This window comes from Cucurbita maxima, unplaced genomic scaffold, assembly GCF_002738345.1.
Source record: "Cucurbita maxima cultivar Rimu unplaced genomic scaffold, Cmax_1.0 Cma_Scf00011, whole genome shotgun sequence".
NCBI lineage: Eukaryota > Viridiplantae > Streptophyta > Magnoliopsida > Cucurbitales > Cucurbitaceae > Cucurbita > Cucurbita maxima.
The window spans coordinates 2,189,629-2,207,024 of NW_019272027.1; the positions used below are offsets into that span (position 1 = coordinate 2,189,629).

General features: G+C 36.3%; 2 protein-coding genes and 4 non-coding genes across 6 annotated transcripts; 1 reads left to right on the plus strand and 5 right to left on the minus strand.

Moving 5' to 3' along the window:
- Positions 1 to 1,450: 1,450 nt before the first annotated feature.
- LOC111486760 lies at positions 1,451 to 1,526 on the minus strand. The gene has a single exon (XR_002718941.1). It is a non-coding gene; the product is annotated as a small nucleolar RNA Z102/R77 (small nucleolar RNA).
- Positions 1,527 to 1,594: 68 nt separating this feature from the next.
- On the minus strand, positions 1,595 to 1,669 carry LOC111486763. Its single transcript, XR_002718943.1, has one exon. It is a non-coding gene; the product is annotated as a small nucleolar RNA Z102/R77 (small nucleolar RNA).
- A 407-nt stretch (positions 1,670 to 2,076) lies between these two features.
- LOC111486762 lies at positions 2,077 to 2,151 on the minus strand. The gene has a single exon (XR_002718942.1). It is a non-coding gene; the product is annotated as a small nucleolar RNA Z102/R77 (small nucleolar RNA).
- A 285-nt stretch (positions 2,152 to 2,436) lies between these two features.
- Positions 2,437 to 2,521, minus strand: LOC111486764. The gene has a single exon (XR_002718944.1). It is a non-coding gene; the product is annotated as a small nucleolar RNA Z102/R77 (small nucleolar RNA).
- A 1,056-nt stretch (positions 2,522 to 3,577) lies between these two features.
- LOC111486035 (BAG family molecular chaperone regulator 7-like) lies at positions 3,578 to 7,563 on the minus strand. The gene is made up of 3 exons (XM_023133035.1): positions 6,716 to 7,563; positions 4,975 to 5,265; positions 3,578 to 4,069 (listed from the first exon to the last, which is right to left on the minus strand). Exons 1-3 carry the CDS (start codon positions 7,415 to 7,417, stop codon positions 3,839 to 3,841), a joined length of 1,224 nt encoding a protein of 407 aa, XP_022988803.1. The 5' UTR covers positions 7,418 to 7,563; the 3' UTR covers positions 3,578 to 3,838.
- A 7,733-nt stretch (positions 7,564 to 15,296) lies between these two features.
- Positions 15,297 to 17,396, plus strand: LOC111486002 (7-deoxyloganetin glucosyltransferase-like). The gene is made up of 2 exons (XM_023132989.1): positions 15,297 to 15,837; positions 16,447 to 17,396. The coding sequence occupies exons 1-2, from the start codon at positions 15,327 to 15,329 to the stop codon at positions 17,376 to 17,378; spliced, it is 1,443 nt and encodes a 480-aa protein (XP_022988757.1). The 5' UTR covers positions 15,297 to 15,326; the 3' UTR covers positions 17,379 to 17,396.

A 17,396-nucleotide genomic window follows, 5' to 3' on the forward strand; every position in this document is an offset into this window, starting at 1 on the left:
TTTTTTTTTTTTTTTTTTTTTTTTTTTTTTTTTTTTTTTTTTTTTTTTTTTTTTTTTTTTTTTTTTTTTTTTTTTTTGCTAAATGCCAATCTGGAGTGAATTTCAACCGAGTAAATGTCATTCTCAATCTGTCAAATGTCATTCTGTCATTCTTAATCTAGCAATTGTTGTAAATGTTCTGGCAATTGTTGTAAATGTCATTCTATCGAATTAAATATCATACTGTCATTCTCAATCTAGCAATTGTTGTATATGTCATTCTGTCATTCTCAATCTAGCAATTGTTGTATATGCCATTCTCATTCTCAATCTGACAATTGTTGTATATGTCATTTTCATTCTCAATCGTATACGTCATTCTGTCATTCTCATTCTCAATCGAGCAATTGTTGTGGCAGTTGAAGTATATGTCATTCTCATTCTCAATTTGTTGTGGCAATTGACAATTCTCCTTTTCTTTTTGCAAACTAATATTTATTTTTGGTGGGTTGAGGGATGAGAGATTAACGAAGGGAGAGAGAAGTTAGGGGAGAATTTTTTTTATTTATTTCTTTGTTTATTTATTTATTTATGATTTTTTTTGTGGCCATTGTTAAATTTTCTTATACAAAATTCATAAATATTCAATAAAATATTAGATAAAAAAATATTAAACCTTCCCAAATCAGTTTATAAAGTATTATAACATTTTAACATAATAAATATAACTATATTGGTACTTCACCAATATATCCTTAAATTTAAAAAGAATAAAAATAGTTAATTTAAAAAAATTATGGATAACATATTATTTTCCATACGTCCAAGTTGAGAGCCTTAATTATCTAAAAAATAAAAATTGTGATATAACTAAGTAAGTTCCAATAAAGCATTAAAACAAAATCTTCAAATGGGTGAGAAAAATCTAATGGAACTCACTCCCACTGGCACTCGGTGTTGATCCTTAACCTACAATAGATAAAGAGAATAGTAAAAAAGAAGCTATTAATAAAACTCAGTAATTAAAATTATTTACTAAGATCAACCCAATAATTAGAATTTCTAACCCAAATCAGATCCGGTTCCAAAAGAACAAACCCAACCCAAACTTGAAATCCTTCTCATATAATTCAGATTGGGTTCTCACGTTTCGTTTAAGCCACTGCAAAACTGACTAATCCAATATACCATGCGTAGCAAGCTAATCCGAAGTACACTATGAGTCAATAATCCAACCCTAAAACCAATCTCTCTTCCTTAGTCTTGTTTTGATCTATAAGACTTTTTGAGTTAGTAATCCAACCTTAAAACTAGGTTTTCTTCCTCGGTCTTCGATCAAGATTTCTGATGAGTAACTAATAAAATAAATCTCATCAAGAGACAAAATATTTAATCTAATAAATATGTTATATAAATTCAATTAATATCAAGACAGCAATCGATCATTTTACTGGTTCAAAAACAATATCAAGAATGATCAGATAGAGCTAATACAATAGTTGCCATCATCGAGGCAATCAAAAACAACAATGATCCTCATTTCATTCTTGATAATTTAAATCCAATCCTGTATAGAAAACCCAATTTTGCTGTAAAAAGTGAACAGAATAATCAAGAATGATCAGTTAGAGCTAATACAATAATTGCCATCATCATAGCAATCAAAACAATAAAGCTCATCATTTCATTCTCCAGAATTTCAATCTCAAAGTTGCTTAAAATCAATACGAAGAAACACACCCAATCAAAAGCCATTAAAAGAAAAATGCGGATAAAAATGGGAAACTTGAAACTTGAAAAATCTGGTAACTAAATCAAATAAAGCTCAAATTGACGGCTAAATGATGAACAATGAAACCAAGAAACAAGGTAGTCCCAATACCATAAGCTTGCTAATTCCGATTAAAAAACGACATACAAACTACAACAACTCAAGGAAATCATCAAGGCAATCAAAAAGTCAATGTTCCTCATTTCGTTATTGGTAATTTGATTCCAAAAAACGTATAAACATGAATAGAAAATCAATATGAACGTCGAGAAGAGGAAATACTACAGTAAAAAGAAAACCCGATAAACTTCAAAACAGAGCATCAAGAATGATCAGTTAGAGCTAATACATTAATTGCCATCATCGCGACAATCAAAACAATAATGCTCATCATTTCATTTTTCAGAATTTGAATCTAACAATCTTATATAATCAATAAAGAGACACAAATCTGCTTAAAAATGAGAAACTTAAAAAACTTGGTGGTAACTTCATCAAATAAAGTCGGAATATACGGCTAAATGATGCACAATTAAAACTTTTTTACTTGCTAAACTCAATACCAAAAGTAAGTTACGAATTTAATGATATAACTCCAGAGAGAAAACCTTCTTTCGGATACTGAGAATAAAAAGTAGATCCAAAAACCACAGATTGAAGTGAAAACAAAAACGGAAACCGGGGGAGAATAATCAGCTAAAGCTAATACATGAGAATGCGATCATAACAGCAATGAAACATAAAGGAAAATAGATATTGGTGATCAAATTCAGTCAGTCTAGAAGGGAAAATTTGATTCATGAGGGAACGAAAACAAAAACTAGAACATGAAGAGAGAACAGAGGGTGATACAATAATCAGATTCAATGGAATGTAAAACAGAGAAGGCGAAACTGCGAGATTGAAGACAAAACCCTAATGAATGAGTCTTTATAGGCGACGGGCGCTGGAATGAGCGAACGACCAATTTTGACCTAGAATTCATGCTTGGGCTTTTATATCGCCAAATCACTCAAAAGGGCCCAAATTTTCAAAATAAAAAATACTCCTAAATTTCAAAATTTTCCATTAAAAAAAAAAAAAATACTATTAAACCCAAAACTGTTAATATATATTATAAGATGTTTGCTCGGGTCAAGTAGAAAGTTTTGTCTCATGAATCCAAAAGTTCGGATTTTTAGGTTGAATGTACACCCCTAATTGTTAATATATATTATAAGATGTTTGCTTGGGTCAAGTAGATAGTGTCTCATAGATCCAAAAGTTCGGATGTTCAGGTTGAATGTACACCCCTAATTCTTAATGTATATTATAAGATATTTGCTCGGATCAAGTAGAAAGTTGTCTCATGAATCCAAAAGTTCAGACTTTCAAGTTGAATGTACACCCCTAATTTTTATATATATTATAAGATGTTTCCTCAAGTTAAGTAGAAAGTTGTCTCATGAATCTAAAAGTTCAAATACAGCTCTAATTCTTAATGTATATTATAAGATGTTTGCTCGGGTAAGTAGAAAGTTTTGTCATATGAATCCAAAAGGATTGAATGTACACCCATAATTCTTAATATATATTATAAGATGTTTGCTCAGGTCAAGTAGAAAGTTTTGTCTCATGAATCTAAAAGTTATGGATTTTCAAGTTGAATCAACCAAAAATTTGTATCATAAACTTGAATCCAAACCGAATCTCCTCTAGTTCAAAAAATTAACCCAACCCAACCCAAAATGTTAATCCGACCCAACTCCTATAATTTAGGTTAGGTCAGGTCAATTCGGGTTGTAGAGTTGAATAAAGGAGTGTGAAGAGCTAGTTAGAGCACAGCAATAAAACAAAACGGTCCACAGGTTGCATATCACATAGATACGATCCATAGGGGAAAATAGTTCTGACAGATTACAAGCAAGAGATGAAGAAGCATAAGCATTTGGAAGACAATTCACAACTAAACTGAAGAACGTTAGAACTGCATAATCAAACGCTCAGTCATAGATCGAAACGTGCCAAAGGCTTACGTCTAGTCGATCTTCTAAACGAACCTCTGACTCGAAACTCGAACGAGGCAGTACAATGAGATATCATGTCACTTTATTCAGAGGACTCATGAGCATTGACGTTGTTTTCTGCTTGATCAATCATCTCGACTACCTCCGCTACACCAGCTGCAATTTCCTCATTGATGCTTCGACTGGGCATATCGAACATCCTCCTCCGAAAGGAAATTGATCTTTTAGCAGGTTGGGGATCGACCACGTCAAGCATGGCCTCTAGCTCGATTATCATCGACCTCGTTGCAGTTCGCACCATCAAATCAACTCCCTACAAAAATGCAATGTAGCAATTTTTATTGTTTATTTATCAAAGAACCAACTGAATAAGTTAATAACACTTCTTTGAAATGTGCGGAAATCACATTGATATAAGCTTTCATATTTGACAGAAGGGTTCGAGTTTGTGCTTGAAGCTTCATATGACAGACTCCTAAAAGAATGATGCAACTGAAGCTTGAAATTAAAACAGACCGTTAGACATGTAACAACCCAAGTCTACCGCTAACAAATATGGGTCTCTTTGGGCTTTCCCTTTCGGGCTCCCCTTCAAAATCTTAAAAAGCTTCTGCTAGAGAGAGAGAGAGGTTTCTACACCCTTATAAGGAATGTTTCATACCCCTCTCCAATTGAACTCAAATAAAATTAAACCATGAGGTTGGAGAGGAGAACAAAATATTCTTTATAAGGGTGTGAAAACCTCTCTCTAGCAGACGCGTTTTAAAAATCTTGAGTGGAAACACGAAAGTAAAAGTCAAAAGAAGACAATATCAGTTTAGACTATTACAAATGGTATCAAAGACAAACACTGGACAGTGTGTCAACAAGGACGCTGAGCTTCAAAGGGAGGTGGACACTGGGTTAGAGAGGGGAATGAAATATTCATTATAAGAGTGTGGAAACCTCTCACTAGCATAAGTGTTTAAAAATCTTGTGGGAAATCCCGAATGGGAAAGTACATCAGAGAACCCAATATAATTGTAAATCCTGATCAGTGCTAGCAAGAGTTGGAGTAAACCATCTTACAAGTTAAAAGTAAATATAGTTTTGCATAATGAAAATCATCGTTTCAAAAGAAATTAAGATTATCATAGGCACAATGTAATTGATGAACAAACATATATTTCACATTTTAATTCACTGATAGAAACAAGAGAGAAAGAGAGAGATCTTAACCTCAATAGCATCAACAGTGAGGAGCAAGACAATTAACTTTTCAGTGAACCTCTGGCGCTCCTCTGCATCCCAAGCTAGCCGCTTACTGTAAGCATAGTTATTGAAGGATGCCCTGAGCTCCTTCAACTTTGTCTTGGCAACTGACAAATCTCTAAGAGCACGGAGAACCTTTGACCTGTGAATTAGGTATTCTCTAAAGCTTATCTGAATGATAATAGCTGCATCTTGAGGACACAGCTCCTTCTTCTTACCCTTCTTACTTTCAATAACTCTACTTCTCTTGGCAAATGCCTTATAACCACAAAAACACAATCTGTAAGTTCCCTATATATTTCCTTTAACAGTAAAGCATGAAATTAAGAAGCTACAAGAGAGTCGAGACATCGCTAAATGATGTACTTACGTTTCGTTTTCGCTCGTTCTTAATAACAAAAGCAAACAAGAAACACAACCTCCTTCTAAACACACTCAACCCTCCCAAATGCTCTTAGAACACACCATCTAACTTCCTCCCCTGCCCCTTCCCCACAAAAGCTTCTATTCTTGGTATTTTACATAGCCATTTTGCTGCAACATTTCCAATATAGACATAGAACAGAGTTGAAACTGTAAACTTAGAAACTTAAACATGGAGTTGAGTTCTATTATGATTGATGAACTTTTTAAGTACGTAGAAAGTTGCATATCAAAGCATTATTTCTTGAATTATTAACCTAATCAATCATAAGTGGGGTCTCTAAGAGGTTTACAAACTCTATCTTCTACCAAATCTCTAAGTCCAAGGCCACCGCTAGCAGATATTGTCCGCTTTGACCCATTACGTATAGGTTTTTAAAACGCATTTACTAAAGAGAGATTTCCACACCCTTATAAGAAATGTTTCGTTCTCCTCTCCAACTGATGTGGGATCTCACAATCCACCTCCACACCCTTATAAGGAACCTTACAAGGAATGCTTCGTTCTCCTCTCCAACTGATGTGGGATCTCACATTCCACCTCCACACCCTTATAAGGAACCTTACAAGGAATGTTTCGTTCTCCTTTCCAACTGATGTGGGATCTCACAATCCACCTCTACGCCCTTATAAGGAATGCTTCATTCTCCTCTCCAATTGATGTGAGATCTCACCATCCACCCCCCGTAGGTGCCAATGTCCTCGCTGGCACACCGCCTGTTCTGGCTCTAATACCATTTATAATAGTCCAAACCCACCACTAACAGATATTGTCTACTTTGGCTCGTTACGTATTGTCATCAGCCTCACGCACGTCTACTGAAGAGAGATTTCCACACTCTTATAAAAAATAGTTCGTTCTCCTCTCCAACCGATGTGGGATCTCACATATTCTCCATTACAATCTTAAAGTAACCCGGCCCAAAGGAAGGATTTTCCTTTCTATATTGCTTTTCAGTTCAACCTACGCCCTACGATAGTAGATCTAAATCTCTTCAAATTGAATGAATACGTACTTTCCACATATGCATTTACAGAAGATGAATCCCTTTTCTAGTTTAAAACTTCCATTGAAAAGACTAGCCAAACTCCAGCAAATAGTCAACCCACCTCATTTTACTTCATTTCCCCCTCCCCATCCTAAAGCATACTGTATTCTACACTGTATCATGTTCATACAATCATACCAATTTACAGAGCAGACATAAACGATCAAAATAAAATCCTACAAATTCCACCAGATTTTGGAACTACTATGATAAGCTGATCCAGTTAATGTCAATACCTGTCTTAAAACGACAGCTCCATGATCATCGGAGTCTTCAATCTCAACCACACGCGTCTCATTCCCAACCTTCTTCCCCTTCTTCTTCTTCTCCTCCTTTTCTGTACTCTCACTTCCATTTCCAGTCGAGACCTCCACAGTGTACTTCCGGACCGGATCCCTCTCGTTCTTCCCTTTAATCACAGCACTCCACTTGTAGTTCTGCAAAACCCCACCATTCTCGCCCTCGTTCTTCTTCCCATCTTTGATCTCAGCTACCAGCTTATACTTCCGATCGACGCTGTTCTTCTCCACTCCTTTGATTTCCTTCGTCCATGTGTACTTCTGGTCGCCATACCTGCTAAACCTCGCACTAGCCAGCCGATCAATCCGCGCCTCGAGTTGAGTAACTCGGTCACTCAGCTTCCTCAACAAAACCTCATCTCTCGATCTCTCAACTCTCCGAATCCGCCTGTAAGACGAAAACGACGGCGCCTCGTCGATCTGAACCAGATCGGTGAAGGAATCGAAGCCGTCCAACGCGGGAGGTCCAACACGAGAATGGCTCAACAAGTCGAAGGCGAAATCGAAATCGAAATCTTCCACATCGGGGAATGAGAGAGGTTTGGGGACGAAAATGGAGGTCTCGGCCTCGGTGAGTAGAAGAGAAGGGTAATGGCTGTAGTAGGGCTCAATGAGGTGGAATCGGCTGAATTTGCTCATGGTTTCAATGGATCAGAAGAATCAGTGAGAACTGAGGAAGCTTAATGGAGGAGAAAGTGAAGTCGAAGATATGGGTCTGAAAGGTTCGAGTTGGTTTTGGTGGAGAGTCTGCAATGGTGGGCTTCAACTGAGGAGCAGAAGAGGAAGACGACGGTTTGAAAGGATCGAGGGAGGGAAATTCGTAATATCAGGTTAATTCAAGTACTTTTTCGTAAATTTTGAAAAGTATATTTTTTCAAACCATTAATATTATAAATCAAAATTTATTATTTATTTTGTTAATTAAAATGTTCGTTTAACTCTTGGGACTATACCTTGTCGAGATTGATTCCAAACTAGTTCGAGAAAGGAACTGGGAGATTGCAGGGTTGAAGACGCATGAGGCACGTGAGACTGAGGGCTTTGGCACGTGAGAAAGCTTGTGTGGACGCATGCTGTCACGTGGCAATTCCAGTTTGTCCCGTTCAACTTCTTTTGATCTATTCTATCAATATTGGTCTATACTGACATTGAAAATTACTGGCTTTAGCACGTGAGAAAGCTTGTGTAGATGCATTCAGCCATGTGATAGTTCCAATCCGTCCCGTTCAAGTCACCATAAAGTTTAGTAGACGAGTCATATTTGATCGAGAGAGAACCTTACATACGAGTCAAAAATGTTGTAGTAAACATAAATAGAGCTTACAAATATAACATAAGGTTAGGTAGAATACCTTATTATCAATGGAAATGTCTTAATAGATGAGACGAGTCATAGTACACTCGAGACAACGCGAGTTGGATACAGATATGAGTATGTTTTGGTTATATTTCGGTTAGTCAATATATGGACGAAAACTGTCTATCAACACTTCATAGATTATCTCTAAACATTTTAATATTATATTTTTGAAATATGAACTGACAGTACTTTTAAAAATAATTACCGTCTAAGGATGGCAGTAATAATCACGAAGAGGGGTAAAAAGAGGTAAGAATAACATAGCCAACCAAGTCCAGGAGCAGATCACACCCTAATATTTTTGTATTAAGTTGAACAAAAATAAGAAACAAACACAGAGATAATAATTTAATTTTATTATTCTATTATTTTATTTTTTTTATAGTATTTCCCTACACGCGGCCCATGCACATGCACATAAACCTACCAGGCAGGCTTGTATACATGCCCCCTGAGCTTGGCTTGGTCAAGGACAACACGTTAACACATGACCCTGTGTCATAGAAAATGAAAGACTCGAAGATACGCGTCCGTACTAACATAACATAACGGGGAAGTATCCTAATACACTTGACATACATACATACATACATGAGGTCCCCATGATTTACATTCATAGTATAACATTAAGATAATTCACTTCCTCCTTTCATCCGTGTCATATTACATATGTGCATTATGTATACATGACAATCATCCCGTAATCTATTACATAGCTTTACATGGTTAGACATAACATGACATACATAATATTTCATTTCATTCATCAACATGGTGTAATGGATATCACAGGCAAACATAGCATAACATCATATGTTATAACGTAGAACATGCATAGCATAAAATAATATGGTGCATACACCATCATACCTCATTCAATTATCGAACTTCAACAATAAGGTCACTTACTTGGTTGTCCTTGGCCGAAGTTCCTAATTACTCTATAATTGTTTTGAAACTATGTTTCAACGTTTAATTTCACCTATGTTAATCTATATCACATAGGTATTTCTCCCCTATTTCATCCTCCCGTTCCCACGTGGCTTCCTCTATCCACAACGCTTTGACAAAAGTGATGTCCTTGGTGCATAACTCAAATCTTCTGCCACTTCTAGGGGCTCATAGTCTATCACGTGCATGAGATTGGTCTGATGCTTACGAAGTATGGACACATGAAACATGTTATGTACCACAAAGAGGGACAATGGTAGGGCTAATTTGTACGCAATGGGTTCAATCCGATCTAAGATATCAAAGGGTTCGATAAAGCGTGGACTCAACTTGCCTTTCCATCCAAACCTTAGATGAGCACTACTCATACCATGTCACCCACCTCAAATTCTAGGCCCATTTGTATTACATCCACAAGGTGTGCATTCTTACTCTAATCTTTCACACCGCCTCATTGGTAACTTGGATTAATTCAGGACCCAACAATTCTTGTTCCCCTACTTCGTCTCAACATAATGGAGTCTTGGACCGTTTCCCATACAAAGCCTCATATAGTATCATGTCAATAGTTGCTTGAAAGCTGTTGTTATAAGCTAATTCCATTAGATGTAATTTCGAGCCTAAATATTTTTGGGCTGTCCCGATGACTTTGTTGCTGTTGAAACTTGCAAAAGGATAAAATGATGTTTAACTATTGGGAGGAAAACCAGACACTGATTTCCAGCCTTCCTGATGAGATATCTTACCAGCTGATTCTAGCTAGAGTTCCCACAATACATTACTCGAGTCTAATGTTGGTCTCGATTCACTTGTCACCTTGTCTATAGGGATCTCGTGGCTATTGAGAATTGTTGGGAGAGAGTCCTGCATTAGCTAATTAAGGGGTTGATCATGAGTTTATAAGTAAGAAATATGTCTCCATTAGTACGAGACTTTTTAGGAAAACTAAAAGCAAAACCATAAGAACTTGTGCTCAAAGTAGACAATATCATACCATTGTGGAGGTTCGTGATTTCTAACTTGGTATCAGAGTCATGCCCTTAACTCAGTCATGTCAATAGAATACTCAATTGTCGACTAATGAAGTTACTAGCCTCGAATGTGTAGTCAGAAGTGACTCAAATGTTGAATAAAGAGTGTACTTTGTTCAAGGGTTCTAGAAAAAGGAGTTGATGCTCAATCAAGGTGAGGCTGTTCGAGGGCTACATAGGTCTTAGGGGAGACTCTATGGTGCACTTTGTTCGAGGGGAGGATTGTTGGGAGGGAGTCCCGCATTGACTAATTAAGGGGTTAATCATGGGTTTATAACTAAAGAATACATCTCCATTGGTATGAGCCGTTTTGGAAAAATTAAAAGAAAGGTCATGGGAGCTTATACTCAAAGTGGACAATATCATGCTACTGCAGAGGTTTGTGATTTCAAACAATGACGTATAACCAAAATGATTCTTACTCGATAACCACCTATTTCTCTTTCGTGAATCGACCAAAGAAGAGAAATTACATAATATACTATACTAAGTTGTAGGGTGGTTGGACTTCAAAATTTTAAATATCAAGTGATGGGACTCCATTTTGTGGTTGTGCTTCGGCCATGAGATGTGTCTGGCGGTACGATCCCAGTGCAAATACATGGAATGAAGCACACCCTATGTCAATTGGAGGGGTCACGAGGGGCAATGGTGGCTTGTCTCCCCTACAGTTTGCTGAAGAATACGATGCACATACTCTCGTGGTATGTGGTACGACATGTCGAAGTGTCACAATAGCACTCTTGCGACAATGGGACCATGATTGTGCGACATTTGTTCTAACCAAGCGACCAAGTTAGCTGTGTGAAATTCAGATTTCGCAGACAATATCGTCATATGCTCGAGTCTGGAGTCACATTTGAGAGAAATATTTTAGAAAATGTGAGCGAGGAAATACGTTGAAAATAATTTAAAGAAAGTAATGTTATAAGCTAAAAGTGAGTAGGCAACAACAACGACTTTGATACATATAACCCAGGTAAGAAGAATGTACAACTAGTCACGTCTCCCTATAGTACATTTTGGAGCATTTTAGTCCTTGCGGGTGTAGATATAATTTTGATGAACGGTAATACACCCTATATTGTCCCAACATGAAATAGTAAAACCTATCTAATATGAAAGCATGTAAAAAAGGTTTGGAACGAGCATACGGTTAGAGACAACACGTCTTGTACAAGGATGACTGGGACATTCGACATACAGCCACAAACAACATATCTTGGACAAGCATGACCGTGACATCGAACATGCCCTTGGCTAAAACTCAGCTATTGCCTACTATAATTTTTCTCGTTGAATGTTTATTTCATTCATTAACAATTGTTAAGAAATTAGACTTAGATTCATAACGAATTAAAGAATTTGAAATGAAAGGGTTTGTCTTGATCGTTAAAGGTTGGTATTGACCCGTTCATCGAAATAATGAGTCATTATTGATATCGACATATTTAAGATTAAATTAATCGAACTCAATATTGTAAAACTCATAAAACACGTGAATAATTAAATAAATAAACAATAAAGTACGCCAAATGCAGGAAACGGAGAAAATAACGTATTGAAAGAATGAACTCAATCAAGATTTCAAAATTTCAATTGATGCCAAGCCAATGACTGATTCACTAATCAACAAGCCCGAGGTCGATTAGAAAAGACTAACAAAGACTCTCGAGAATAAGTTGTCGAGCCATCGGGACATTTTTATATGATTTAAATTATAAAAAATGTAGAATTACACTAAAAACTATGTTGATACTCCAAACTCATTTCATTTTTATAAAAATTAAAATAGGTATAATATAACATATTATAAATAATAATTATAATATTTTAAAGAACTAATTAATAATAGTTTTTCTTTCCAGTAAAATTAATTAATCTAAAATGATTTAATTATAAAGGTTTAGTATTTTAATGAATTTAATTATAAATTTTTATATAAACTAATATTTTTAAATAGAATATGAATAAGTATATAAATTAATATAATTGTTAGTTAAATTTTTGTATTGACAGCTGTCAGATTACAATTAATTTTTCTCTAATTTTTTATTTAATGCACCAAAACTACTTTATTTAAATCTTTATTACTTTTGTATTTTTAATTAATGATTTTACAATAAAGCAAAAAATAAATTAATTTTCTTATGGGAATCTGTTGACTAATAATTCTTTATAAACTAATTAAAATAATATTTTTAACTACTTTGGAAAATATTTCATATTCTATTCTACTGTCCAATAGTTATATTAATAATAATAATAATAATAAATAAATAAAAATAAATAATAATTTTGTCAATTTAAAAAGGAGGATGATGCTTCTTCGATTGGGTAGTGTTAACGGATATGAAAGTAAGATTAATTGTATTTACATATCCACGAACGAAAATAAACAAAGAGACACAAAAATTTAATTGATCTGAAGAAAAGAAATTCTGCTATGTACACGAGCGGCAACCGATCACTATAACCCAAAGTGTTTACAAGTGTATCTCTCACAATTTCACACTATAGAGTCTCACAAAATTCCTCTAGATTGTCTCTAAGCATCTACGAAGTGTTACTAACACGAGAAATGAACTAGATTCATGAATCGAAACGGGGTTGTACCAAAAGTATTTATGAATTCAAAATATTACCGACTTAGATATTTGTGACAATTTTCAACACTTGCCATATAAATTATTATGATTTTAGACCTTTTCTCGTGTCGCTAGGATATAAATTAGTACTACTTTAGACCTTTTTCTCATGTCGCTACCCGAGCGATAATAATTAGGAGGCAATACAGCTGCAGCCAAAAAAAAAAAAAAAAAAACAAACAAACAAAACAATGTTGGTGACAACATTGAATCACAGTACGACTGCAGTAGGTAGCAGCAGACGAAGGAAGAAGACAACAGGTCCAGGACAATGGGTAACCTAAGGGTCATTGCTGTGATTTCATCCTCCATACATAAATTCCCGACCTTTATTTAAAAAATGAGAGTAACACGTGGTTTGAGTATTTTAAGAAATACTCGGTAAATAACCGTATTGTTGGGTTGAAAAATGAAAACGTGGTTTGAGTAGGTTAAGCTGCTTAGTGTGTACTAACTCGGTGTCGGAGACTTACATAGGTTGATTTAGATTTCAAGGGACAAATTCATACTAGCTCCAAAGATAAATTAGCGACTCCAACTTAAGTTACTCAAGCAAGTGACTCTACTGTTGGTTTGGTTGGATGAATTATATGACGTATAATGATGTGTGCCTCGTGGCCCCTGCACGTGTCTTGATTATGACTGTTATGCTATACAATATTACAAATTATGTTATAATGTTATTATGTAATCTATGATGCGTAGACTTCAATACATCGTGCCATGTAAATTATGTTAAGGATGAAAGATATGATAAGAATTACGTAGTTATATTTCATAGACTCATTATGTTATGAATGAATGGACAATGAACGTTTAACTTACCTCTAAACTTGTGCCATAATTTTAAGTTATAGGAACCTCATACATTTTTGTATATCATATGCATCGGTATACTTTTCCATTATGATTAGTACATAAGCATACCTTACAATATTTATATTATATGGGTCTTTTCCCTTTATGGTGTCTAGCAATGTGAGTATGTATACGAGCCCGTCTGATGGATCCATGTATGCGTGGACAGTGTGTAGGAAGTACTACATATTCAACCGTGCCTGGACTGGAAAGGAAAGCCCAAACCATGTCGTAATATTTTTACGAATGTGTTTGTATTTCCCGACCCTAATATTCAAGTGAATATTCAAGTTGTGGACCAAACACGGACCTACACGTCACAATATTTCAATTATTGGTATAAAAAGTTTTTTTGTATTTTTTAGAACATAAATTTCTTTAAATTGAATTTTCTGTCATTTTTTTTGGCTTGTTTTTCTTTATTTGGAAGAGACGAGCCACATGGTCTACAATGATTTGTCAATGATCTGTCTTGGTCATATTTTTCATTTTACAATTTTACCCTAACACCCTTCCAAAGCAAAACCAACAAAATCAGCTTGAACATGTAATTTCCCACTTCAATTATAGCAAAAATAATAAACTATTCAATAATAATAAACGCTATAAAACGGTGGTTGGTTTACAATCGACCAGTAGATATTATTGGTTTTGAGCCATTACGCGTTGCCGTCCGCGTCAGCTTCATAGTTTTAAAATGTGTTTATTAGGGAGAGGTTTCCACAATCTCATGAGAAATGTTTGTTCCTCCCTCCAACTGGTGTGAGATCTCACAATCCATCATTTTAGGGGTCCAGTGTCTTCACTGACACATCGCTCGGTGTTTGGTTTTAATACCATTTGTAACAGTACAAGCTCACCGCTAGTAGATATTGTTTGTTTTGGTTCGTTACATATCATCGTCTACTAGGGAGAGGTTTTCACACCCTCCTAAGTAATATTTTGTTCCCTTCTCCAAATCGTGTGAGATCTCACAATCCACCCCTTGTGGGCTAGCGTCCTCGCAAGTACACCGCCCGATGTTTTGCTCTGATACTATTTGTAACAACTCAAGCCTAATTACCACTAATATATATTGTCCACTTTGGCTTGTTGTTGATATAGTAATGTTTTGTTCCTTTCTACCATTTGTGTGAGATCTTACAATCTACCCTTTTAGAGGTTGAGCTTCTTCGTTGACACACCGCTCAGTGTCTAGTTCTGATATCATTTGTAACCGTCCAAGCTCACCGCGAGTAGATATTATCCGTTTTGGCCTGTTACATATCACCGTTACATCACGATTTTTTTACGCGTCTACTAGGAAGAGTTTTCCACACCCTCATAATAAACATTTTGTTCTATCTCTCCAACTAGTATGGATTCTCACAATCCACACCCCTTAGTGGCCAGTATCCTTGCTAACATACCATCCGGTGTCTGACTGACTCTGATACCATTTGTAACCGTCCATGCTCACCATTAGTATATATTGTCCGCTTTAGCTCATTACATATCGCCGTCAACCTCACAATTTTAAAACGCGTCTACAAGAGAGGTTTCCACACCCTCATAAGAAATATTTCGTTTTCCTCTCCAATTGATGTGAGATCTGACACAAAATGATTAGTTCTAAAAAAATTCTCGATTCCACGTGAACCCGTTTTCTCGTTCTATAAAAGAACTAGATAGAGAGAGCAAACCCAAAAGAAAAAATAGCAATGGGTACGCTTTACGAGGCAGAGAAACCTCATGCCATTTTCATCCCATATCCAGCACAAGGCCACATAAGTCCGATGCTAAAGCTAGCAAAGCTCCTCCACAACAAAGGCTTCCACATAACCTTCGTCAACACAGAATACAACCACAAGCGGCACCTCAAAGCCAGAGGCCCCAACTCCCTCGATGGCTTGCCTGACTTTCAGTTCAGAACCATCCCGGACGGGCTGCCAACGTCGGAGGTGAAGGACGCCACACAAGATGTGCCATCGCTTTGCTACTCCACCTCCCGCAATTGCTTGGCTCCACTTTGCAGCCTGATTTCAGAGATCAATTCAAGCCATATGCCGCCTGTTTCTTGTGTTGTTGGTGATGGTGTCATGACTTTCACCATCTTGGCTGCCCGTCAGTTTGGGATCCCCATCGCCATTTTTTGGACGGCGAGTGCTTGTGGGTGCCTTGGATATATGCAGTATAGAAAGCTTGTTGAGCAGGGCGTTGTGCCTTTTAAAGGTATGAACATCCTATTGTTTCTTTTTCTCTTTTGGTTAAAATTTTATTCATTAACATCTACAATTTAAATGGTAACCGAAGATCTGTATAGCAAGCTAGCCAATATTGTCTGCTAATAGATATTGTCTTTTTTTTTTTTGAAACAAACCCTTTGTTGAACCCTAATTATATGATATTATCCACTTTGAGATAAGCTCTTGTGACTCTGTTTTGGGCTTACCCAAAAGACCTCATTCCAATGAGTTTTTTTTTTATTATAAACTCATGATCATTTCATAAATTAACCAATGTGAGATTTTCATCATCCAACACCTCCCCTCGAATAAAGTACGCCCCTCCTTAATCGATGCTCGACTCTTTTTTTTTTTTGAGTCTTAGTCATTTTTTACTATGCCTTCGAGGAGACTCGACTCATTTTCTTTTTGAGTCATTTGTTCGACATTTGAGGATTTACCAATCTATTGGTATGACGAAGTTTAGGGTATGACTCTAATACCATTTTTTGATGAACACCACTCTCCACAATGGTATGATATTGTCTACTTTGAGCATAAGCTTTCAAGAGTTAATTCTTTGTTTTTTTTTTTTTTTTTAATATTTTGTTTACAGATAAAAACTTTATGACAAACGGTGATCTAGAAACAACGATCGAATGGATTCCACCCATGGAAAGAATTCGTCTAAGAGATATCCCAAGTTTCATTAGAACAACCGATGAAAATGACATAATGCTCAACTTTTTCATCCAACAATGTGATGCTCTCCCTAAAGCTTCAGCAATAATTATAAACACATTTGATTCACTTGAGCATCACGTGTTGGAATCACTTTCTTCCAAGCTTCCTCCCATTTACCCAATTGGTCCAATCAATTCCTTGGTTTCCGAGCTGATCGATGACAAGAAAGTCAAGGAAATTCGTTCGAATCTATGGAACGAGCAATCCGAGTGCGTCGAGTGGCTGAATTCCAAGGAACCCAACTCCGTGTTGTACGTGAACTTTGGAAGTATCACGGTGATGAATGAAGAGCAACTGATTGAGTTTGCATGGGGACTTGCAAATAGCAAGAAGCCATTCTTGTGGATCACAAGACCTGATCTTGTGGAAGGGAAATCAGCAATGTTGCCAATTGAGTTCTTGGAAGAGACAAGAGAAAGAGGTATGTTGGCTAATTGGTGTAACCAAGAGGAGGTTTTGAAGCATGGTTCGATTGGAGCGTTTTTGACACATAGTGGATGGAACTCGACGATGGAAAGTATTGTGAGCGGAGTACCGATGATTTCATGGCCGTTTTTTGCTGAGCAACAAACGAATTGTCGCTATTGTAATACCGAGTGGGGAAACGGTATGGAGATCGATAACAATGTGAAGAGAGATGAAGTCGAGAAGCTTGTGAGAGAGTTGATGGAAGGGGAAAAGGGTGAGATCATGAAGAAAAATGCTAAGGAGTGGAAGAGGAAGGCCGAGGAGGCTTGCAAGATTGGTGGTTCGTCGTGCACAAATTTGGATCGAGTTATTAACGAAGTTCTTCTATCCAATTAGACTATCAATCGGGGAAAA

Coding starts and splice junctions, on each gene's coding strand:
- LOC111486002 (XM_023132989.1), top strand. CDS start 15,327: ATGGGTACGCTTTACGAGGCAGAGAAACCTCATGCCATTTTCATCCCA. Junction 15,838..16,446: donor GGGCGTTGTGCCTTTTAAAG/GTATGAACATCC, acceptor TTTTGTTTACAG/ATAAAAACTTTATGACAAAC.
- LOC111486035 (XM_023133035.1), bottom strand. CDS start 7,417: ATGAGCAAATTCAGCCGATTCCACCTCATTGAGCCCTACTACAGCCAT. Junction 5,266..6,715: donor GAGCTGTCGTTTTAAGACAG/GTATTGACATTA, acceptor TGTGGTTATAAG/GCATTTGCCAAGAGAAGTAG. Junction 4,070..4,974: donor TCACTGTTGATGCTATTGAG/GTTAAGATCTCT, acceptor GCATTTTTGTAG/GGAGTTGATTTGATGGTGCG.